The sequence below is a fragment of the Anguilla rostrata genome, chromosome 7 (genome assembly GCF_018555375.3).
Source record: "Anguilla rostrata isolate EN2019 chromosome 7, ASM1855537v3, whole genome shotgun sequence".
Lineage (NCBI taxonomy): Eukaryota > Metazoa > Chordata > Actinopteri > Anguilliformes > Anguillidae > Anguilla > Anguilla rostrata.
In genome coordinates, this window is record NC_057939.1 from 25,414,697 (window position 1) to 25,439,635 (window position 24,939).

The following is a 24,939-nucleotide window of genomic DNA, read 5'->3' on the forward strand; positions in this document are numbered from 1 at the left end:
GAAGGCTCGACGCGGTCTGGCCAATCGCAGGGCCAGTAACACAGGCGAGCAGAAGCCTTTGGGAGAGTGTCAGGGACGCGCCGCCGGAGTGAGGAACACCGACAGGCAACAGGAGCCCAATATAATATCACAGGCAAATAGTAAGTTCACCAGGTTTGCCATCCCACATCCCAGGCAGGTAAGAATATCCAAATAATAAAACCCGACTATGATAGCTGTACAAAGCTGACTGGTTATACGCGATGCTAATACTATTTTGCTTCGTTGCAAGAGTAATTTGGTTTTGCGAGTTCACAGACGAATGTCGCTGTAATCTGGAAAAAGCCACAGCAGCGAATCCAGTACTCGTGAGCTATGTCGCTTACTGTTTGGGTAATGTCGGTATCCTTGACAGTCGGCTACGAAATAAGCTTTCGTTGTGTTTTGCATTAAACACTTTAATGCAGTTTAAATTCATTATCTTCGTAATGACAATGTCCATCTTAACTTCCAGAATGATCCTGAGTAATGTGTCGGGTGTGACCTAATGGCACTGAGCGGATCATGAGAGGACAGATCGAGCACAATGTTGCTGCTGGAATAATGTCCGTGTTTGTACTTACTGGTTAACTAATGTCTCGATTTGAGAGGTGCATCATTGTTCGTCTTTTTTTATTTTAGTTTATTAGTAGGACGAATAAATTAGTAAAATACTTTTGCAGTTATCATCACTATACTCGCTGCTTAGGCGGATTTGGGTATTGTCGAGCTAACTTAGCCGCTTGGTAACATTGCATTACATCACCTTTCCGAAAGTAGTTACGGGCTGTGTATACTGGCTAGCGTGCTAGCTAGCTACAATAGCCGGTCAGTGTTTGCCATGTTTCGCTCAATCTAAGGGTGTGTGATGAGTGTGCCCGTAAAAGATACTTAAATGTCACTCGTGCAATATCCTATATTAGGATATAAATATTCTAATTCAGCAAGCCTAAGGTAATTCTTCAATTCGGTTACAAGGCAATTCACAGTGTAGCCGGCGCTACCTAGCTTTAATACACTCGTAATAATGTACTATATGCTAATCTCTGTAAATTTGTAATCGAAACTGAAAATGCTCCCAATTCGAGGAACTCGACTCTCTCAGTTGGCAAAAATTCTGAGTAGCAGGTGTTATGTTAGCAAACGTTTAACTGAACTAGTAAAATTCAGCTGACTTACATGCCGTAGTTGTTATTTTTGCGTTAGTGTGGGGAAATTCAGGTTGGCGAATCAGAAATAAAAATTTCGTTGAAGTCTTCTTTAAAAATCAGAGGTAAGCATATTTTAATGTGGCTATTTGAGTAATATAATTGAGAAAAGAAATCCACTTAGGTTTCTAGTCGTTTAAAAGAAAACTGGAACATTTAGCCTATATCGCGCTCTTATCTATGGAGGGTCTCCTTGAAAAATATGGTGTGGTGATGAAGCAGAAAGTTTAAAGACCCAAAAGTATTTTTTAAATTAAATAAATTTAATGTTTACTTACAGTAGAAGGAAATAAGATGCAATCGACCTATCAGTTAACGTTAGATGATCTTGCTAAAGTTGAGAGCTACTCACATTCTGTCACGACGGCTTCTTTTAGGGTTCACAAAACATCGCCTTGGCTTTAGCGACGATTTTTTAGGCTGAAACCGTCGTTTACCGTTAATGGTGTCCATCTGTGATGGGATTTTTGGTTTCGGTGTAGGCTAGCTCCCCTGAACTGGTTGAATTGTAGAGGTCTATGGCGAGAGGGTATTTCGCATTAAAGAACTTATAGGAATTAAAAAATGAATTACGTTTTGTTTTGACTGTATTTAGACATATCGCGACGGCATAAGGAAGTGTTCTGCCACCAAAAAAGAATGGTATAATATACATTTTAAAACTGATTCAGCCTCAACATGACTTAAGGTTTTCCTGGCAATAACAGTGACCATTGCTGGTCTCTATCATTAAATAGAGAACAATAATGTTAGCTTATTATCAAAATGGTAAACCACATTAGTAATAGGACTGGCTCTACTCTGAGGTGTTTGCATGCATGCACTTGTGTGTGTATGCTAGGCCTGAATTTTGCTGCTTGCTGACTGCTTCTCCTGGTCCCCTCTCTGATTCGGCAGGATGTCGGAAGTGGAGCTTGTGAAAAAGATGCTGCGGGCCGTTCTGCAGTCCAACAAGAATGGGGTGTCACTGGCCCAGCTGCAGGCAGACTTCAAGGACCTGACCGGAGACTTCATCCCCTGCAAACAAATGGGCTTCACTTCCCTGGACGCCTTCCTCCAGAGCCTGCCCTCTGTGGTCAGGATGGAGCGCACAGCAAGGGGAGAGGTGAGGAGATCGCCCCGCCTCCCCTCATCTCCTCACTAGGCCTCAGTCTGGGCTAAGCCTCGGTTAGCTTTCACCATCGGCACCTCAAGCCTGCCATTTGGCCGTAGTGGTAGGCTTAACTCCACAACAGTAGACGGGTGTTGTAGTGTGGTGACTGCGATTTGTCGATTTGAGCCGTAATGGAGCCTAATTCCTCCCTCCCCTCTGTTGCAGGTTATCTGCTTTGCCACAGTTTGCAAGGAGACGGAGCACATCGCCCAGCTCGTGGCTCGTCAGCGCTCGTCCAAGAAGACTGGCCGTCCCCAGCTGGTCAACTGCCAAATGAGGGTTAAGCCACCCACTCCTTCCATGCTGAATGGTAGGTCTGAGGAGTGGAGCCCCGCCCCCTCAGGGAAACAGTTGAGAAATTTATGCATATTCACAAACTGAAATAATGTTAGCTACCATGCTTATTTGTGTTTAGAGTCATGTTTGTTTAAGCAACATTCATGGACAAGCAAATAAATAAACCTGCTTCCTGAAATTGCAGAATTTGTCTGTAGGATATGAACCACAAAAAAAACTGACATTTTGTTATCCGTTGTAGGCAATCTAGCCTTCGGGTAGGATGCTATGTGTGATAACTGAACCACCAAGAAATTTGGCTAAATATTTTGCATAATTGGGAGGTTCAAGTTCTCCACTTTCTTACGTTTGGATAGTGTCAGATACTGTGGGATGATCTTTAAACCTCTGTGTTAGTATGATGATGTCACCCAGAAATGTGAAAAGACTTCTGTGGTTGGATACGTCGATATGTCCTTTGAGGACCTGACTTTGAAGCCGTTTCGCATGGCTCCTCTGATATTGGGACACTGGAGTCAGGGAGGACACAAAGATTGGTTTCTGGAGCACGGGGGCAACGAGGTGGTAGTGGAGGAAAGGGGGAAACATTTTTATGTTGTATGGAGTATTGGGATGCACCTGGTGTCAGATAGAAAAGTGAACTCATGGAAAAGGGACCCCACTGATGATGTGAGAGTTTCTTCAATTTCATAACCTACAATGGTTTGTATGCTATGGAAAATTTACCCCAATCACAAAAACGTAGATTACAATACATGGGTCATTTTTTCATACTGGGGGTTTCATTTCTTTATTGAAATGTGATCCACCGGTTAGGTTTCCATGGGATCAGATTCCTATATGACAAAGGCATTGCCCTGAGTCTCATCTCATTAGCTATCCAGATTGTGTAGGATGCAGGTATAAAGTGAACATGATTGATTCGTGTGGGAAATGCAGCTGGAATATGATTGGACAATTTGTAATGCGGGTGGAATACAATTGGATGGTGTGAAATGTGAGTAGGAACTGATTGGAGCAGACTCGGCTTGGGGCTCCCTGCGCAGAAACTAGCCGTGTGCCGCGCTGGAGTTCAGTCCTGCCTTTCCCAGCGCCTTCACCTGGCCCGGGCGTTCCAGGGAGTTTTTGCGCGAGAGGAAATCAGCACCGTGTGAGCAAAGGGATAGGAGGACTACGCGCTTCCGGCCTGGAACGTTCCACTGGAATTGCGCAACGCTGGAGTGGAATTCCGCCACGTGTTCGCGCTCTGTCCGTGTGCGCGGCGGCGGCGGCGAGTGCGGAATCGATTCGGTTACGGACGGCGCTAAATTGAGTTAGCGTTTCTCTTCGCTCGACGTGGCTGGTGTTTTACAGTGGGCTCCCCCCGATTGGTTCAGCCGGGCTGGGCGTTCCGCGCGCGGGCCGTTTAGCGATAATAGGCTGCGCTTTTAGCAAGCCCAAGAGTATAATACAATCAGCCGTGCTGACACCGCAGCGGTCTTGGCTTTTCCCCCGTGCTCTAATTGCCTCTTCATGCTCATTACAGTTAATGATAAGGCCCAGAGTGCACTGATTAGATGGCAGCCCATTTTCGGCTGGCTCCTTAATGTAGTCTGATCACCGGACTCCGCGGTCATCTTGTTTAATATCACCCCATAGCATTTCTGGATTGTTAAATTGTTTTTTTTTAAAAAACAGAGTGATTCACGGTCTTGTTATTAGCCTGTCGATTCAAATCGGAGGGGTTGCAGATCAGAATAATTTTCGTTAAGTGCTTCCGTAAAAGCTATGATTTTCCTCGATAAAGATGTTTCATTGATGAAGGCAGTTTGACATGCAATAATTGCTAGTCTCATCTTTACTGAAAAATGTTGAGTGCTGACATTATTTTGATGTGGATTTTGAAGTGGCTGAATCCCAAATAAGGTTTGAATTTTTTACTTCTGAGAGAAAGCTTGGGCAGAACTCATTGAACACTCCTTCTATCCAGACTACAGTGGATATTATTTATTAGTTATTGTATTAGTTAACACATCTAAATGTAGGGCGGCACAGTGGTGCAGTAGGTAGCACTGTCGCCTCACAGCAAGGAGGTCCTGGGTTCGGATCCCGGCCTGGGCCTTTCTCTGTAGTATTTGCGTGTTCTCCCTGTGTCCACATGAGTTTCTTTGCTCATTGCATGCTGGGATAGGCTCCAGCACCCTGTGTGACCCTGATCAGGATAAGCGGGTAGAGTGATGAATGGATGGACATGTAAATGTAATTCCAGTATATGCTTCATATACATGTTTTAACTCCGAACACCTGTGAACCAAGAACGAGTTATCTTAAATAAAATGACAGCCTTTGATCTCTGTTCCCTGAATGTGGATGAACTCAGATCCCACAGGTGAAGGAGACTTGAAGTGTTGCAAGGCATTACAGTGCCTTCATACTTTTGCCAAACATCTGCTGCTGTGTCTTCAAGTCTGACCAGTCATCTTCTGTGCTCAGGTCAAAGGTCAATACACAATCAAGATGAAAGAAATGGTAATCTATATAAAACAGAGTAACAAATTCAATTCAGTTCACTTTATTTGCATAGCGCTTTGTATAGAGAAATGACACAAAGACGCTTTATAGAGTAGCAAGGCAACTACTCATTGCAACTACAAATTGTGCCTCTGTGGTATGTATAGCTTTTCGTGTGGGTGGGTGTGTGTGTGTGTGTGTGTTCATGTAGAACTAACAGTTAGGGAACGTGGCCTATTTCTTTGTCTCTAAAGAATTAGACATTGGACATTGAGCACATGAAGTCCCAGTATGAGAACAGATGGTCTGTATCAAAGCTCTCTGTCTGGCTGATGTTAGCAGGAGTCACCCACTCTTGGGCTTGAGGGGGGGGCAGCATATTTCCTTTATTATGATGCAGCAGAAACGTGCCGATCTCTATTAGCCTTGGCCTGTGAGAGAGACGTGATTACGCCTCAGTGTCTCCCCAGCCCCCTCCCTCTTCCTCCCTCTGTTCCGCTTTCTCTCTCCCCCATCTCGCTCTCTCTCCCGCTCTTTCCACCTCTCTCTCCCCCATCTGTCTCGCTTTCTCTCTCCCTCGCCCCATCTCTTTCTCTCCTCATCTATCTCTCTGTCTCTCTCTCCCCCACCTTTCTCTCACCCATTTCTCTCTCTCTCTCTTTCTCTCACTCTTTCTCTCTCCCTCATCTCTCTCTGTCTCTCTCCGATCAGAAGCATATCGTCTGCATTTTAGCGAGACGGTGGCTCGGTCATCACCCTGCCGTCGACTCTCCTGCACCCCCCTCCCCCTCCCCCTCCCCACCCCCCCATCCCCGCCGCGCTGTCTGTAGTCTGCCAGGATGAGAGCCGCTGCTGGCAGGTGCTCCGCGTTCATTACCGCCGCGACAGGAGGAGGAGAGCTGCGCTCTGTGGCTCGGACACCGGCGGTTCAGAGCTCCGGGGTACAGGCAGAGGGAGAGCGCTAGCTAGCGCAGACGGGGGGGGAATTCAGAGCCAGAGCGCAGGGCTGCCAATTCTCAGATAAGGGGAATTCGGCTGTTCCGGTCCTCAGAGGGAGAGAGGCGGTTGTGATGCGTGGGCAGAAAGGTATGATGTCATGTAATTGATTGAGTGAAGTTATGATGTCATGTTATTGAGGGAAGGTACGGTGTCATGTAAGTGATTGAGTGAAGTTATGATGTCATGTTATTGAGGGAAGGTACGGTGTCATGTAAGTGATTGGGTGAAGTTATGATGTCATGTTATTGAGGAAAGGTACGATGTCATGTAAGTGATTGAGTACTCACCTTTCTGGGACCTGTCGACAGACACTTGTCAAAAGGAAACAAATAATTGACTTAGGGCTGGTTTCACAGACACAGATTAAATTTGTACTGTGAATCTCTATTCAAAATTGAATTAAGTCTAGGACTAGACTTAATCTTTGTCTGTGAAGCTGGCCCATGGTTAATCATTTTGGCCAGCTATCAAAAAAAGGCTTTTGTATGCTTTTGTGGGTGGCCTTGAAATAATTGCTGGCACAAACCTGGCAAAGCTGGCACAAACCTAGAGAAGGCGAGTCTGCACTTTTGGGGACATCTGGTATCCTCCTCTGGAGTGGCAGAAGTTTTGCTTTACATCACTACATTCTCAATCTAGTTCTTGTACCGGTTATGGCACTCAACTATATACTGTTGGTTTTTGTTTTATTCTGGTTTATGTATTATTGTATGTTTATGTAACTGGCTGCTGTGGGTCCCCAAAACTGATTGCCTAAGCATTAATGTATTTGTCAGTTGCTCTGGATAAGACTGTCTGTTTAGCTTGTTGTAAATGCATAAGATATTGTCCTGAGATGAGAGCTAATGCTGTGTCAAACAGCTAGGTCTCTGAGAGACGTCTGTGCCTACCTGCCCACAAGGGGGCCTGGGCGCACCCCATCCCGTCTCTGTCTGCCCCCAGCTCCCTCTCATGGCTGCAAAGGCTGCCCAAATATCCAGAAGACGCGGATGTTTTGAGTGAGGCTGGCAGCCACGCAGGCCTAGGAGTAGGAAAGGGGGAAAGCTTTTGTGTTTTTAATAATGCCGTTATCTCTAGCCTGCTGGCTGGCTGCACATACCCACACAGTGAGTGTCAGTTTTTCATCTCGCTTCCTCTACAGTGGCTGTCATCGTGTTCACCCCCTCCAGAGGAGGTGTGGTGACATCATCGCCGATGAGCTCCCAGAACGTGTGCTTATTTTGGCTTTGGCTCGTTGGCGCTTAGGGTAACGGTTCGGCGGGAGTGGAGTAGCGGCATGGGATGTGATGAACGGCGTGCTTAACGGAGAAAAAGACGGGGGATTGCACGGCGCTTAAATGGCGGTGAGAAAGGCCCGGGCCCGTTAATTAGAAACGCAGCCTGCGGGCCCTCATAACGCAGCAACAACCCGTTAGCCACCCGGTCCTCACACCGCTGCTCTCTGATGGAAGTGCTTTTCTTTATTGGCTGTGCAGTCCATAAACAAGGATGGTTCCTCTCGGAAAATGTCCCCGTTGCTCCTTCTGGCAAAGGAAAGTCATTTGGTTTTATTTTCTGTATTGTCATACAGAGTTTTTCTGAGTGAACTAGTTTGATATCAGTGATATCAGTTGGTCTAATTCAGTTCAATGTTGGTGATATCAGTTAGCTGGATAGTTTGATATCAGTTAGCTGGATAGTTTCAAATCAGTGACTTCAATAGGTATGACAGTTTGATATATGTGATTTTCTGCTGTTTTGATATCAGTAATTTCAGATGGTTTGATTGTTTGATATCAATGAAACCTATTTGTAAATTTGGTCAGCTGTGGTGTTTATGAATTCATGATATTTTGACTATATACACATGTATGAGTGTTGAGTATTTATATATGTGTGGCTGTGGTGCACATAAGCTAGTGTGTGTGTGTGTGTGTGTGCATTGTTCTACCCAACAACAGGGCATACTTTACCTAACAGCAGGGTATCCTCTACCCAGAAATTGGACATACTCTACCCAACAGCAGGGCATACTTTACCCAAAAATTGGGCATACTCTACCCAACAATAGGGCATACTCTACCCAACAGCAGGGTATCATCTACCAGCAATAGGGCATACTCTACCCAACAGCAGGGTATCGTCTACCCAACGATAAGAAATACTCTGGGCCGTCTGTCAGGCTCTGTACGTTTCACTGTCCTTCACACAGTTACTCGCAGGTATCCAGTAAGTATATGTGCTCATCTTGTGCCCCCCCCCCCCTCCCTAACTCTCGAACCTACAGCTAAGCCCAGGACGTCACTGAGGCAGCCGGAACACACAGGCCGTTCCAGCCGAGGCGGGGCACAGATGCCCATTGGGGGGCGCTCCGGAGGAGTGGGAGACCACCGGCAGGCCAGCGGGAGAGACAGCCAGCCTAACGGGAGGGTAGCCACACCCCCCCAGAACAGAGCCCCTGCCACACAGACGAGGAAACCCCCTGCGCCCACCGACAGGTGAGTGCCGACCAATTGCAGTTCAGCGCCACTGTGTATTAGCATCTGTGCGTGCGTTTGTGCGCGCGCGTGTGTGTTTTGCTTACTCAGCATGCCATGCCAGCACCAGAGCTGCCAGTTTCTTCCCCCCCCCCACTCCACCCAGAAAAAACTGCTGACATCACCAACCAGCTTTCTGTATTATCCAGACACTCTCCCCCCCCTCCCCAGGAAACAAGGGGTGGGGGGAGAGGGGAACACAATGGGTAACCCTGCCCTGCCCTGTCGGGGAATATGTGAAGCCCTGTTCTGTAATCCCTCCTTTATTCAACGGAGTGAATCAGCACATTGGCCGCGGCTAGCGGAGCTCTCGGGCAGTCAGATTCCCCCGGCCTGGCGTCGAAAGCGCGGCGCTCAGCGCTTACTGTGCCGGGTTGGCTTTTGGCTCGCTGTCCAGCTTCAGACCGGACGCGACGCTAGGAATGATGCGCAGGTGGAACAGGTGTACAGCAGGGATTCGTCCCGATTGGGTGGAGCTGTGTAGGGGCGGGACTTAGTGACCTGTCGGGCCAGAGTCTGATTGGTGCTCCTATATTTTAAGAGTCTGAATCACTGACACGGGTCTTCTTAGTGCTAGTCCTGGAGTACCGCGGTGTGTCCCAGTTTTGGTTTCACACAGTCTCTTATTTGATTAAGGTTGTTCATTTTGTGCTGAAGTAAATTGTAGCACAGTGCAGGCTTGGCTTATCACCGTTTGCTTTGTGTTTGAGCTCCTCGTTTTCCAGAAATGGTGTACATTCAATAACCTGACCTTTCTTTCAATAGTTAGGACGACATTGATCAATTTACCAATTGTGTGAATGTGACCTCTTTCGACTGGACTAATTTGCCAAAGCATGACACAGCAAATTAAAGCATTAGCTGTCTGAGATCTGATCTGACTAGTATTTTTAGTTTTTTTTTACTGAATGTGCAATATTAATTACTTTCAATAGGAATATCTGTATCTCTCAGTATTGCAGCTCATTGCTAATTTGAAAGGAATGCTAAGGTGTGCTGGAGGTGTGATGAATCTCCTTGCGTCTGCAAACTGCTGGCATTTCAGGTTCCAGGCTCATTAGAGTTAGCAGTGATAGGTGACATATTGATGCATTACTCTGAGGTAGGATTTTCATAATTGCCTAAGATTAACTTTGGAAAATTAACCATCAAGACTCTTATATTATATTATATAATATGCTGGTGCATAGTCAGGATGGGTTTTGTTTAGAGTTTGCCAGCACTGTAAAGCTAAAACGATACTTTTAAACCGGTGCCAGTGCCTAAAGGGTTCTTGAACCAGTACCTAACCCCTTGAAGAGTAGGTTTTTTAGAATGTTCTTTCAAAATTCTAAGCTGCTGTTCTTGAACGCCATTGCTTTCAAGTACCGGTAGTGATTGTTACATCAGCATTAGAATGTTACTGCATTAGAATGATCTTACACCTTAAAGGGTTAAAATAAAGAGCAACCCATGACAAAAGGGCATGTTTTTTATTGGAAAGGCAAAGAAATTGAACAATTTGTTTTTTTTTTATTATACTTCATACTCATTATGATATTCTTTATACTTTTTTTGCCATTTTGACTGAGTTTAACGTTTGCTAGCTTGCTAACGGTACCTGCCGTCACCGAGCGACAGAGCGAGTGTAACGTTAGCTGGTGAAGGCATACGGCACCAAGTTCTGCATTGCGACTCAGTCTGGTAGTTACCGGTCATGTGGGAACCATAGTGCCGGTGTTACTGTGTTCCGGTACCCATGGGCACACTCACCATAGAGCCTTCGTTCTGTATAATGGGAAGTGCAGAAGTGCTGAACGGTGCAGCTGTGTGTGTCTCGTTTCTGAAAGTGTATCTCATCAGCCCGAAATTGCCTAAATTAATTACTTCATTTACATTGCACTTTTCACACAGTGGTTTGCAAAGTGCTTCACAGATGAGCATGTGCATTTATGAAATAGAAAAAAAAGAACAGAGAATAAAAAGGAAAAATAATAACAGAAACAACACCGCGATGAAAGGCCGTGTGCGTGAAATAAGATGAGTGTTGGTAAAGTTAGTAAATAGAGAGATGAATAAATGAGAGGGCTGGTACACGTTCTGCGCTGCAGGGACTGGCTGCGTACCGCGACTGACGACGAGGCCTCAGTTCAGGGGGAGGGCCCGGTGGCTAGCTGCAGCAGCGCAGGCACTCTCAGTGCTTTTGTTTTAGACCAGTGGGAGGTGCGAGTCGGCTCGGCACGGACTGAGAATGGGCGGTGAGGTCGACGCACGCCGCAGCTGCTATGGCGACGTCTGCCCATTCCCGAGGAATATATTTCCGTAAGGGTGTGTGTGTGTGCGTGTGCGTGTGTGTGTGTTGTAAGGAAAAAAGGACGTCTCTCGAACGTGATGAAAAAGTACGAAGTTTATTTCCAATACCGGCAGTGACAAAGCGCACGAATGACACCTTGGATTCAGACTGAACCACGAACCTTTCCAGAGGCTGCTTCTTATTTGTTTTCGAAGCTTTGATCAGTAGTGTTGAATACACATACCAAGACGGATGTAGTCGGTCCTTGTAACACCTATCAATTAGGCCATAGTGTATTGGCCGTCCTGTTGTGATTGAATTAGCACGTCTGTTGACTTGAATGGTTCCCAATCTCTCACTCCTGGTCGCTATTCTACCATTGTACCAACTGTATTGTGATAATGATAAGATCAAGGGAATGTGTGGCCAGCAGACATATTGGCATCAGAGACAGACTTCTTACAGTGTGTTCTGTTGGTGCATGCGTCTGCTTGTGTTTATGTATTTCCGCGTTTGCGTGCTTGTGTATAAATTGCACACAGTGGTCTTGTGATGTTTGTGTGTTGTATGGCATTACCTGCTTATTTGCATTGAGATGTATGAATCTCAGCCGTGTTTGAGAGAATGAGCCAGCCTTTGCCAGAGCAGTGAGAAAGGTGGCGAACCTGTTTTTCTACATTTCATTCAGAGGTAAACACTAGGCACAGGGGCCAAGCTAACTGAACTATGATTAAAGACAATTCAGAACTCTGAACTCCAGTCATGGGATTTCCTGGGACCCTGTTTCATTGATAGGCCCACCAGAAAAACAGGAACACCAAAACCAAATGAGAGCTGGATTAGAAGGGTAAAATTTCACTAGCCCCCCCAGTCCTGAGAGGCCCTGATCCCAGATCAGCTCTGGCTGAGCCGCTGCTCTTGTTGTTTTCCAGGCCAGAGAAGAGGAAGCTGATCCCAGATCAGCTCTGACTGAGCCGCTGCTCTTGTTGTTTTCCAGGTCAGAGAAGAGGATGGCTTGCCTCAGTCAGAAGGAGTGCAGACTCCCCTCTCAGGACCCGCAGCGTGCGTATGTCCGCTCCCAGGACTCAGACGGAGGCGAGAGAGAGATGAGTGGTAGTGTGAGGCAGATACAGGTGTGGAGAGAAGAGTGGTAGACATAAATTGGATTGAAATTTTTATCACGGAGAGAGGTGGAGAGAGGAGAGATATGCAGAGAGAGAGAGAGATGGAGAGGAAGAGATTTGCAGTAGGCGGGATGTTGGAGGGTGGCACATCGGGGCCTCTCCACAGGGGCGTATGTTTAAACCAGAGGGCCTGAATGGGTGTTGCTGTTGCTTTGTTTCGGGGCACATCTCTCTGCAGCACCGTAATCCAGCACCACTCGGTCCTTTGGGTCCAGGACCCCAGGTGGCACAGCCACAGAAGTCGTGGGGTCTCCAGGAAACCCTCAGTGCTCAGCGCTAATTACCCAGAAGAGGGGTGGCCTCTGTTGTCCTACTGGGCTGTGCAGGCTCTGGCTTAACAGCATGCTGAACATAAGCAGCACATTTTATACTAAAATCACCAGCTGTCTGATGCACTGCACCGTCCATATGAGGGCATTCATTCCAAGGCCCTGGGTGTCTTCCTCATACCAGACCTGTAGAAGTGATCTCTTATGATCTGAATATGGCCCTCTAACCATTCTGTTGAATTGCTACATCAATTGGATGATAAGAATAATAATGATGATGATGATGATGATGATGATGATAATAATTATGATGATGATCGTGATAATAATAACGTTCCTCTTTGAAACAAGCCCTTAAATTCTTGCGGCCTGTCCTGTGCACACGTCCTGCATTCTGTCTTTCCCAGCTTCCGCGAACCTGAACGAGAGTGCCCCGCCCGCCAAGGCCAGAGGCGCGCAGCCCAGCAGCGGGTACAGCCCACAGGTGGTCCAGACCCGCATCAGAGAGGTTCTCAACAAGCACAGCAATGGATTGTGGGTGTCCAAGCTGCCCCAGCTGTACCGGGAGCTGTATAAAGAGGAGTTTCCCCAGGAAGCTCTGAGAGACCTGGAGCACTGGTCCCACATCGGCACAGTGAGCACTGAGGCTAATGCTTTATCCTGCCTGTGTGTGTGTGTGTGTGTGTTTGTCTGGCTGTCTGTATCTGTCTGTCTGTTAGCTGTGTCGCTGTGTACAGACTGTACTGATCTCTGTTAGCTGTGTACAGACTGTACTGATCTCTGTTAGCTGTGTACAAACTACTGATCTCTGTTAGCTGTGTACAGAATGTACTGATCTGTTAGCTGTGTACAGTCTGTACTGATCTGTTAGCTGTGTACAGACTGTACTGATCTCTGTTAGCTGTGTACAGAATGTACTGATCTGTTGTGTATGACTGCAATATCCTGTATTATTGCAGGTAGAGAAGCCGTGCAGCAGTAACCCCTCAGAGCTCCTGCTGTACCCCTCTAAAGACCCGCCCCGCCCTTCCTCCGCCCCTGGCCGGAAGTCCCGCACCCCAACCCCGCCCCTGCCGGCCTCCTGCTCCTCCTCCTCCGCTTCCTCCTCCCCTTCCTCCTCCTCCCCCTCCTCTCCCTGCCCGTCGCCCAGCCCTCAGCCCCCCCAGCCTCTGCCCCCCGACCTCAAGGCCAAACTGGGGGAGCTCCTGCAGAAGCACAGCAACGGGGTGTGGGCCCACGCCCTGCCGAAACTCTTCCTGGACACCTACAAGCGCAAGCTCCCCGAGCACGCCCTGCGGGACCTGAGCCTGCTGGCCGACGTCTGCACCGTGGACCACCCCATGCCCGGCAACCCCAAAAAGGCCATCCTGTACGCGCGTGCCGCCGGGGGGGAGCCGGCCCGCAAGCGGGCGGATCCAGAGGCGGGGCGTCGGCCCGCCGCCCAGTCCGTGCCTCCCCTGCAAATCCCTGAGGCGGAGTACCCCTCCGTGCTGGTGTTGGAGGCCTCAAGCACCAGCAGCGTCGTACTCAGGCAAGCCCCCCCCCCCCCCCCCCTCCTGCTACCCCGTGCTTTGCCCCCTCTGGGCCAACTTTTGGGTGCACTGCTGCTGTTAGCCCTCTCCTCTGAGCACCAGGTCAACAGGTTCCCGTTGGAATCCCTCGACAGGCTTTCCGATTTGTGATTGTTCGTGGGGTTTTTCCTTCATCGTTTATCAAGAAGTAGTGAGGCCCCCCTCCTCCCCCAGACCATAGATATCTGAAACAGAGGCCGTGGCCTTGGGCACTCTGGGACACAGGCAGCAGGAACAAAGCAGAATAAAGACCCCTGAGTCATTTAGGGTCTGAAAGTCTGAAAATTAGTTGTGAATTACCCCTGTGAATTACTTCATGAAAGTTTATCAGGGCCAGTAACTGACCCGGGGGCTGCAAACCCTTTTGCAGTGATGATGTGTTTCTCATTCCCCCACACTGGGCCCTGTTTGCCGGAGTAAGGCTGCATTCACACCAGATCAGGCAATGCGGCACCTTCCTGCAGGGTTGTGCGGAGGTGTGGGCGTGTCACTACATGGCCCATTTGTGTGACGTCATGTTGTGAACTTTAACCCCCCCCCCTCCATTTCCTGTCCGCTAACTCAAAAAAAAAAAGAAAAAAAGAATGGACACAAACGCAAACCGAAGGAAGTTTCTTACTATCATTATTTTGCAGCATAGACTGCCAGCCAGACGCAGACGTCGAAGCTGGGTACACAAAATAAACCAAGCGAGGACACAATAGTAGTGCTGGGTACAATAAACTAACATGCAAGAATTGCTAAATAGCAAATCTTTTATACAGCTTAATTCCGACGTTCGGAATTGATATTTAGCTAGTAATTATTGTTTCGGTACTCGTCCCATTACCCGGTACTGTCAAATCACGATGATGATAATAAAAGCAAATGAATTCATTTTCGTAGGAAATGAATCGCGTCAGTAATTCATCTGACAGTTTCTTGGTAAACAGCGGACTGCTACATGGCAATTTAAACAACTTGCGTGATTGGCCACTGCAGCGTGACGTCGGGTTGCGTTCCGGCAAAAGTTGATTCTGGGTCAACTTTCTTGCCGCAGGCCCCTGCGTTTTTTTTCGGCACCCCATGCGGTCCCCACTGCCGCAGCCTAAACGCACTACCCCCGTTCAAATGAATGGGAAGACTGCCGTTTTTGCCGCATTGCCTGATCTGGTGTGAATGCAGCCTAAGTTTCAGAGGCACTGCGCTGGTTTTACCTGGGACTCACCTGGATCACTGCGCCCCCTACAGGTACATAGGAGAGGGGTACTCGCAGGCCCAGGAGGCTCTGGAAGACCAGATGTGGGAGTTTTACGGCCCGGGCGGCGCCCCCAAGGCCCTGCCCTCCCCGGCCCCCGGCCAGCTGGCCGCCGTCAAGAACGAGGAAGAGGAGGAGGTTCTCCGGGCCCGAGTGTGCGAAGTCGCGGCTGATAAGGTCAAGGTACGGGCGTGATTCTCGCTGTATCTGAATGGTCGTGAGGGTGCAGTGAGGGTCTGTGAACCTTGTAATGTGCGGGACTACCATGAGCTGTCAGTCACTGACCTGTTTGAACCAATCAACAGGTTGCTGTTGTCCACAGCAAAACAAGGTATTGGTTCCAATTAGTCACTCATTGGGCTCATTCAAAGGGTGGAATATTCCGTTGTGCTTTGAAAGTTCAATCTGTGGGGGAAGTTCATTCGAAACAGCTACATTTCCAAACATTTGGTGCTCTGAAATGTACCCGTTGCTCTTGGAAGCCGCACCCATCTTTGGCACTCTAAAACCTCACTCCCCCGTCACTACCTGGAGGCCCTTTCCCGTTCTTGTTCACCATGTTGACGAGTGATGTTCACCTCTTCTTGTTTCTCTCCAGGTTTACTATGTGGATCACGGCTTTTCTGAGCTGGTCAGCAAAGAAAAGCTTCTGGAACTGCACGAGACGTTCTGCAGGCTGCCCTTCCAGGCCGCCAAGTGCAGACTAGCTGGTGCGTTCCCCAGGATCCCCCTCACATTGGGCAGAACATGGAGTTTCATTCGCGGACAAGAAGTGGGCGTGACCAGCATGCTCCAGTGTGTCTGGTCAAATCTGACACATTCTCAGAAAAGAGGTTCCAAATTTAGAAGCCTTGCCTCTAGGGTTTCCAGCAGCCTGGTATTAGCTGTGACGCCCCGTATTTCAGCCAAAAATTTTCCTGTACAGTGTCCCATATTTGTCCTGCAAATTGACCTTACTTTGAGAAAAACCAGAAAACAAAGTTGGAGACAGCACTGTTGGTACTTGTAAGAACTTAGAAATAATCTACCTTATTCAGGTTGCTGTGTGGTTGCTGTGCCCTGTAAATATTATTCACTTCATAAATAACCCCCAACACGTGATGTGTCCTTGTGTTTGAGCAAGGCCAGTGTTGGCACCCTGAAGGTCCTTCCTCATGCTCAACGAGAACCTGTTTTTAGGTCTGGAGCCTTTCTGCAGCGAGCCAGCGGTGCTGAAGAGGCTCGAGTCCCTGGCCTGTGAGAAGATCCTATTGGCTGAGATCCTGGAGCGGGACCAGACTCCCCTGGTGGTGCTGTATGACACGTCACAGGATGATGATGTCAACATCAACGCCGCCTGCATGAAGGCCCTGCAGGACCGGTCTCTGGACAGTCCCCTGCAGGTACCGTTTGAGCAGGCTAACCTGCTGACATCATCACCCGGAGTGTATAAATGCCCCCCCCCAGCTTTATAATGCTGCAGTGTTTTGTGATTGCCCTGTGTTGTTCCAAATCTGTTACGCCCCTGCCAGACCTCTCTGCTTTGCATCCTCATGACATGTACTGTCCCCTGAGGAGGATTCCAGTGGGCCATCAAGGAGTAGAATTACCCCCCCCCCCCCCTTCTACCAGTCGGGACAACAGATTCATTGTATTTGTTCTGCTGCGGAATGAAAACACACATGACATTCCAGTTCAACTGCTGTTAATATCTGCACGTTTATTGTGGCTTTACTAACACTGTACCCTCAGTTACTAATTTTCAGTCTCCTTCCTGTACCTTCTGTGGCATTAATCTTAAATTGTGAGTATATATAAACTACTACTATCAGGTGTGGCACCAGTGACTTTGATATCAGCTCTGCTCGTTGCCTAAATATTTTTGTATGTGTTATTGTAAGTCGCTCAGGATAAGAGCGTCACTAAAATACTAAAACTACATATTTAAAAATGTGAACATTTTGTCTTCTGCTCTTTCAGGAAAAAGGTTCTGGAATGTTCAGTGTTACCTGTTTTCAGAGGATACTGTTGTTCTTCCCTCTCCCAGGTTAACAGTGCCTACACCGGCGTCTGTGTGACCAACGTCTGCTCGGACGGGACCATCTACTGCCAGCTGCCATCGCGAGGCCAGGCCAAGCTTAACGAGATACTGAAGAAGATCGATGCCTACTTCCACTCACAGGTGACTTCCTGTCATTCCCACCAATCACAGCCCTGCATTTGTGCTGGGGGGTGGGGGTTATTTACTGCATGCTTGGCTGATTGGCAACAACGTGTCCCTGGGGTTTTGGTGATTGTGGAGTGTGTCAGTGTGTGATGATTCATGGGGTATGTTAGTTGGTCAGTGTGGTGATTGATTAATGGAGTACGTCAGTCGGTCAGTGTGTTGTGATTGGTGTAGTATGTCAGTCGGTCAGTGTGTTCTTATTGATGGGCTATGTCAGTTTGCTCAGTGTGTGGTGTATTGTTGGGGTATGACAGTCGGTCAGTGTGCGGTGCTTGATGAGGTATGTCAGTCAGCCGGTGTGCGGTGCTTGATGGGGTATGTCAGTTGGTCAGTGTGTGGTGCATTGTTGGGATCCACTTTGTGTCCTTTCTCTGGATGGACAGATGGGGATTAATGTGGATTATCTGGGGTTAGCACACACCTCTCATAATCCCACAGAGATTATCGCAGATGACCCAGGTGCTGAACCTGTAGTCAGGTTATGCCATGGGTCAACATCATGTCCTTAGTCTTTGAAGAAGATTCATAATCACAGTAATTGTAATAAGTGGCAGAATAAAAATGTTGTAATTATACAATAATTATTATGAGCGATACTTTTATTAGATACACTTTATTGTCCTAAAGGGACATTTGTTGTTGAAATTCAAATGAGGCTGTACACAAAGGATCGTAAAATGTACAAAAAAGATTTTAACTGCAATAAAATATGATTTAAAATATGGTCCTTCTTTTGCACCTAAAGTCTGATACCTACCTTTATTCTATAGAAGTAATATCTGATACCTACTTGTGTTCTATACCACAATCGGCACTGTGCCATTATTAGTGTGGGAGGCTGGAGATGGCTGATCTGTGATGTCATTTCCTGTTTGGCAGGTTACCTCAGAGTTCCTGGTCTCCAAGCCCTTCTGTGGGAAATGCTGTCTGGCCCGGTGCAAGGGCAAATGGGCTCGTGTGGAAGTGAGTACATGGACGTCTGCTGGTATACTGAATACGGCATACATTATACAGCATACAGCGTACGTTATACAGCGTTCAGCGTACATCGTGCAGCCTATGTCATACAGCCTACATCATACAGTATACCACATACAGAATACATCATACAGCATACAGCCCATAGCATACAGAATACAGCATGCATCATATAGCATACCACATTGCACTGAATGTGTAGATTTGCAAGAGCAGTAGATACAGGGAAAAGACAGTTTGTCATGTTTTGTCTTATTTCATACATTACACTATACATGGTTTAAGTTTAATTTATATGGCTAAAGTGTTCTTTATTTTACTATGAATGTAATGTTTGCTTCTGATGGAGATCAGGCTGTGATTTGAAAAGGGAAGCTAGAGTAAGACAGTTTGGAGGGGAATACAAGGCTGGACAATGAACGCTGGTCCACTCCCCCTGTCCTAGATCACTAACCTGCATGGTAGCCGTGTGCTGGACATCCAGTTCCTGGACCTGGGCATCCCCGCCTCCGTAGAGGTCATTGAGCTGAGGGAGGTCCCGCCCCCTTTCCTGCGTGACCTTATGTCCATCCCAACCCAGGTTGGCCAATCACTTCACAGAGAATGTTTGACCTCACCAATGGCTGCTGGAAGGGTGTTCTGTGTGTGTGTGTGTGTGTGTATGTGTATGTATGTGTCTTCAGCACTGAGGGAAGCAAACAACTCTCACTCTCTCTCTCTCTCTCTCTCTCTCCTGGTTTTAGTAATATAAAACCAGTCCTAAGTAATCTGTTAATCAGCCCTAAGTAATCAATAGCCATCAGTGGTGTTTTGTCTCTGGCTCTCAGCCCGTCCTGCTCTCCTCTCTCTCTCCGTCCCGCTCCGCAGGCGGTGAAGTGCTGTCTGGCGGACGTTCCCGTGGACGTGGGCTCCTGGACGGCGGACGCGGTGCAGCGGCTGAGAGACGCGGTGCTCGGCTGCGCCGAGTGCAGCATGAAGGCCAGTACTGCGCTGACACGGGGGCAGGGTCGCAACACCTGCGCAGGTCGCATTACAGACATGCAGACAGGGTCGCAGTACCTGCGCAGGTCGCATTACAGACATGCAGACAGGGTCGCAATACCTGCGCAGGTCGCATTACAGACATGCAGACAGGTCGCATACAGCTGCAACAGGTGGTTTTCAGTCACATCAGCGACAGGTGCATATGCAGGTCGCATTACAGACATGCAGACAGGGTCGCAGTACTTTCACAGGTCACATTACAAACATGCAGACAGGGTTGCAGTACCTGTGCAGGTCGCATTACAGACATGCAGACAGGATCGCAATACCTGCACAGGTCGCATTACAGACATGCAGACAGGGTCGCAATACCTGCACGGGTCGCATTACAAACATGCAGACAGGGTCGCAGTACCTGCACGGGTCGCATTACAAACATGCAGACAGGCAGGGACGTCATGCAAGCCAAATTAGAGTGGGGGGCATGGGGGTCCTTCCCCAGAAAAAAAAGAAAATAATGACCCAATTTTCTGCAATTTGACATATATATTCCCTTTGGGGGGATTATTTTAAAACTTCACTAAATAAATTTTTGTAGCTCAGTAATCTCCCACTTTATATTCGGGTAAATACTGTATATTTATTTAGAGATTTTCATGTCAATTATTTGTGCTGTTTTTTTAAAAGAATGACAAGCTTTTCCTCTGCATCTTGACCTGGAGATATCAAATGGAATTCAGTGTTTTGCTAACTATAACCTGTGATAGTGGCTCATGGCTCACTGCCATAAGATTCACACGGCTCTCCTTTACCAACATTAAATAGGATGCTATGCTATCACAAGGCATGACTAGCTAGCGAGCCAGAAGGCTAAACAACCGGATTGAGGGATGGCTACTAACTTTAACTGGTACTAGCCAACTATCTTGCAAAGCAAACTATGGCTATATTTCACAAATGCAATTAAGTGTGTATAAGTAATTGCATTTCATTTTCACACGTTTGAAAAAGGGATTGATGCTCTACTAACCACTTCAGCAACACACCGTTAAGCTGTAGCCTACATCTCCTCCAGTATTTCTGCGCCACAGAGTGTTGTGTGCAAGCGTACTGCGCACCTGCTGTTGCGAACCGATTTCATCCTGCAACTTTTGGTTTGCATCGCCTGTGCTCAAACATGCAGACAGGGTTGCTGTACACGCACAGACCACCTTATCTGCAGTGTAATATATGCAGGCAGGGTGTAGTGCTTGTTCACCCGTGCTTGAACAGTAGCTGTGCACGTCATGCTGCCCACTTTAACGTGGGCAAGGCAGGGTCACTGTTTACTGTAATAAACCTCACCCTCCTCTTTGCTGTGTTCTGTTATCAGAGGTGGAAAATCCAGGTTCAGGAAGTCCTCCCCAGGATTTTGTTCCAATTGCCTGGATTTACTGGTTAGCACAATTCTTCAGCCAGGAGGTAGAACTAATTAGTGAAATCAGCTGTCTGAGTTTGTTGATGGAAGAAACACATCGCAGGACTTTTACTTCCTGACCCCTGGACTTTCCGCCTCTGCTGCTCGCATCCCTCCTTTAGCTTCTCATCCCGCTTGGGAATGGGAAACAGCGCTCCCAGGGGTGAGAGGGTTGGCACGGATTCTGAAACCCACACGTCAGACTCCCCAGTGATTCTCATCCCTCTTGCGTAGCTAAGACCGATGAGTGCTTCAGCGCGTCTGGCCAGTCCTGTTAGCCTGTTTGACCGGCGATCGTATAATTACTACCTGACAGCCCTGGACACTGGGCGATTGGTTTAAAAGACAGTCGGGGCGCATCACAGATGTTGATATTACAAGACTGCAAGGAGAAAAACAGATGTTCTTAGGAATATGTAAACACGAGGGGCCAATCAGAGAGAGAGCAAACATTCCTGGGTGTGAGAGATAACACAGAGGTGTGAATCATGGGAACATGAGTCCTGGACCAGTACAATCACATTCCACAGTCCTTACATTTACACTTACACTGGTTAGTAAATAAAGCCCTCTGTCTGTAGGCATTGGTAAATGGTATTTATATGCCAAGGGCATATGCAAGTGTGTCTGTGCTGAAAAAAATGTAATTATTGCACTTCAAAAAGCATGTTCCTTTGATTGGAATTTTACTGTCCCACCATAGAAAACAATGCTTGGACATTTTCTCAAAAACTGTAAAATATAGATCTGAACAGTGGTTTTTTTTTTTTTTTTCAACTCTGGCTTTTGACAGCCATGAAACTGCAAATGTACCTTTTGCTTTTTAGCGGCAATGCGTAATGTAGTAAAGTAGAACACCTTTGGATACTCTGCAGTGAAGGTAGTGCGTGTTCCTCAGGGAAAGGTGCTCCTGAAGAAAAGGCGGCTCACATCTGCCAATACATAGGCACCTTTTCGTCAAATGATAATGAAGGCCACATGGTAACTTTTCTTCATCAGTTTTGGCTAAGTAGTTGCAGCGTGTGGAATGCTGAGAATGTGTGTTCTGTGGTGTATTACTCCCGTTCACACGTGGCAGGGCAGTCACAGTGAGTGTTTGCGTTGGAGAGACAACATCTTGAAGCTGACGCCTGGTCTGTTCCATTCACTCCATCCAGGTAGCCAAGCTGGACGAGGCCAAACGGCTGGCCCATATCTACCTGTTCACTTCCAAGAGCTTCCACGACGCGGACCACAGCGTCAACCACCAGCTGGCCGACTCAGACCTGTGGAAGCACCAGAAGGACGTGTTCCTTAGCAACCGGAGTCCTGCCAAGACCAAGGTCGACCCCAACTCCAACACCAAACCCAACCTCAACTCCAAGACCACCTCCAAGACCAAACCCAACCACAACTCCACCACCAAGACCAATGACAACTCCACCACCAAGCCCAACCACAACACCAACTCTGACACTAACGCCAACACCAACTCCAATGCCCTTTCCGACCCCAACCACAACACGACCTCCAGCACCAGCACCAAAAGGCCATCTCTCAAAAAGCCCTTTTCCCCTCCCCCGGAAATCGGGGACGCCCCGCCCCAGAGCCCCACCGCCTCTCTCCTGCTGCCCCCTCCTCTGGCGCTGCCCCCTCCTGGTCAGAACATGGACGTGTACGTGTCTGTGGCCTGCCACCCGGGCCACTTCGTCCTGCAGCCCTGGCAGGACCTGTACAAGCTGGCGGTGCTCATGGGGGAGATGATCCTCTACTACAACAAGATGGACGAGCAGCCCGCCCACGTGGAGAAGAACCAGATCTACGCCGCCAAGGTGGAGAACGAGTGAGTGCGGAGGGGAGGGCGTGGCCGCTCACGTACACCGTGTCTGATCTCAGAAACCCAGAAGTGATGTTTTGAGTTTCCCACGAGCCACTGGGTGTCAGGTCCCTGGACCACTGGTTGCCAGCCTTGCTCTGCTCACAATTCACTAAATGAGAGTATACATGTTCTGTGACTCCCAAACGTGATTAGAATTTAGTCTATATTCAAATATGGAACTCTGCATGTACCCTGTGCAGCACATATAGTAAATGATGTATGTTTGAATGTCAGTTTAATGTTTATTAGGCCTCTCAGGGATCCACAGATGGGTTACTGACCCACAGTTTGAGAACCATTGGACCCTGTATGGTATGGTGCTAACACCCCATCTTTCCCTCTTTCTTCTCTCTCTCTCTTTCTTTCCCTTTCCCACTCTCCCACCTTCCCTCCGTCCCTCCCGTCCCTCCCTCTCTTTATCTCCCTTTCTCCCTCCCTCTTTTCCTTCCCTCTTCCTCTCTCTCCCTCTCTCAGCTGGCACCGGGTGTTGGTTAAGTGTGTGCTGAATAACGGGCTAGTGTCCGTGTACGAGCTGGACTACGGGAAGCACGAGCTGGTCAGCGTTACCCTGCTGCGGCCCCTCGTCCAGGAGTTCCGGCAGTTTCCATTCCAGGGCATCACCGCACAGCTCGCTGGTAAGCGTCTGATTGGTCATCTGTGTACCATTGCTTTCCTGTGTGCCCTGTGATTTACTGCAGGAAATCTGCATAGTATTTGTTCAGAAGCACTGTCATTTTTCTGACAGTTGGACAGACTGTGCTAAATGAATAAACAGTATGGATGCCCTCTTCTGGTTGATTTGTGGTAAAGCTGTTTTTTGTTCAACTGAAAAGGATCTCTGGAGCTGAAAGCCAAAATTACTGCAAAGTATTACCAGCAAACCTTCCCAAGTTTCACTGTAAATATATTTGTGGCTCAAATGGGTCATTAATTCTATTATTAATTAATTCATTAATTCATTCATTCATGTCACGGGTTCATCCCTAATATTCAAGTAAAGTAGAACACTCAATGCTCAGCTGTGGGAGTCATTACTCGGTCTTAATACAAGTAACTGCAGTCAGGATAATCCACCAGCAGGGGGCTCTCTTCTCAAAATGTTCACCATGTATCTAGTAAAACCTGTAATAACTGAAACTCTAGTTCACTGCACTGGGGGTGCTGTTTCTATCCCTTGTCACACAAGTCTTGGGTCTCTGTGTCTTTCTGTTCGGAGTTGTGTTTGAAAAGGGGGATCTCTGACATCCTCTCTCCCCTCCTTTCCTCCCTCCTTGCAGGGTTGAAGCCCAGGCAGTGGTCAGAGGAGGCTTCTATTGTTTTCCGGAACCATGTGGAAAAGAAGCCACTGGTTGCCCAAGTGGAGTCGGTGCAGGAGGGTCCACAGGCCTGGGATAGGAAAGTGGCGGTGTACCTGGTGGACACCTCACGGGAAGAGACGGACATCTGGGTGCACGACATCATGTCCGAGTTCACCGAGGAGCTGACCAAAGCAGCTTAGCAAAACCGTTTTCCTCCCAACAACTAAAAAAAAAAAACGGTGGTTTGCGGGTGTCTTGGTGGCACCGCCCACCAGTGTTGACGTATTAACATAATAATGACCCTCACAATCTAATCTTCGAGGATTGCTGTGTAGGAGGCTTCGGGCGTTTAACGACCAATATGCTGCTCCACCAAATGGTGTCATAATAGGCACGCGGTCGGTGCTCACACAAAAAGGTCGACTCGACTTAAAAAGCTGTCCGGAAAAAACAACGGCAGCCGCACTGAACGTAGTTTACAGATGTTTTGCTTGTTTTAATTTAAGGATTTACAAGTATATATAAAACTAGCTAAACATTTTTATTTGCTTAATACAATGAAGCCATTCGCCTTTCCAAATGATTAATGTTTGGTTTTCATTTATTTTTGTTAGTGTCCTAAAACTCGACTTTTACAGAATCACCACCACCTGGATATATTTAAAATTCATTTTGAGAAATATATGCATAGTTTGTTTAATGATGGCGTTTTTACCTCCGATTAGTTTCTTAGCAGTGGTGAGACAAAACAACTGCGTTGTATTTAAAGGTTTTACTCTCGATCTGAATTTAATGTGTACAAATTTGGCTGAATCAGATGTTTTATTAAAATGTATGGTTTACTGCGGGCCTACTGCATACACTATATATAAAATTCTATAGAAATAAAGTTGGCAACAAATGTCTTGTGCGTTTTATTGATACACTGCTGTCTTGCGTTTTTAA

At 47.6% G+C, this 24,939-nt stretch overlaps 1 protein-coding gene across 1 annotated transcript; it reads left to right on the forward strand.

Annotated features, from left to right (window-relative positions):
- The first annotated feature begins 831 nt into the window (after window positions 1-831).
- Window positions 832-24,917, forward strand: tdrd7b (tudor domain containing 7 b). Its single transcript, XM_064343906.1, has 18 exons — window positions 832-972; window positions 2,124-2,331; window positions 2,545-2,689; window positions 8,432-8,642; window positions 11,951-12,015; window positions 12,095-12,103; window positions 12,814-13,040; window positions 13,366-13,937; window positions 15,208-15,397; window positions 15,813-15,924; window positions 16,394-16,596; window positions 17,241-17,375; window positions 18,300-18,383; window positions 18,844-18,978; window positions 19,266-19,380; window positions 22,000-22,660; window positions 23,171-23,331; window positions 23,974-24,917. Exons 1-18 carry the CDS (start codon window positions 914-916, stop codon window positions 24,192-24,194), a joined length of 3,513 nt encoding a protein of 1,170 aa, XP_064199976.1. The 5' UTR covers window positions 832-913; the 3' UTR covers window positions 24,195-24,917.
- The last annotated feature ends 22 nt before the right edge of the window (window positions 24,918-24,939 follow it).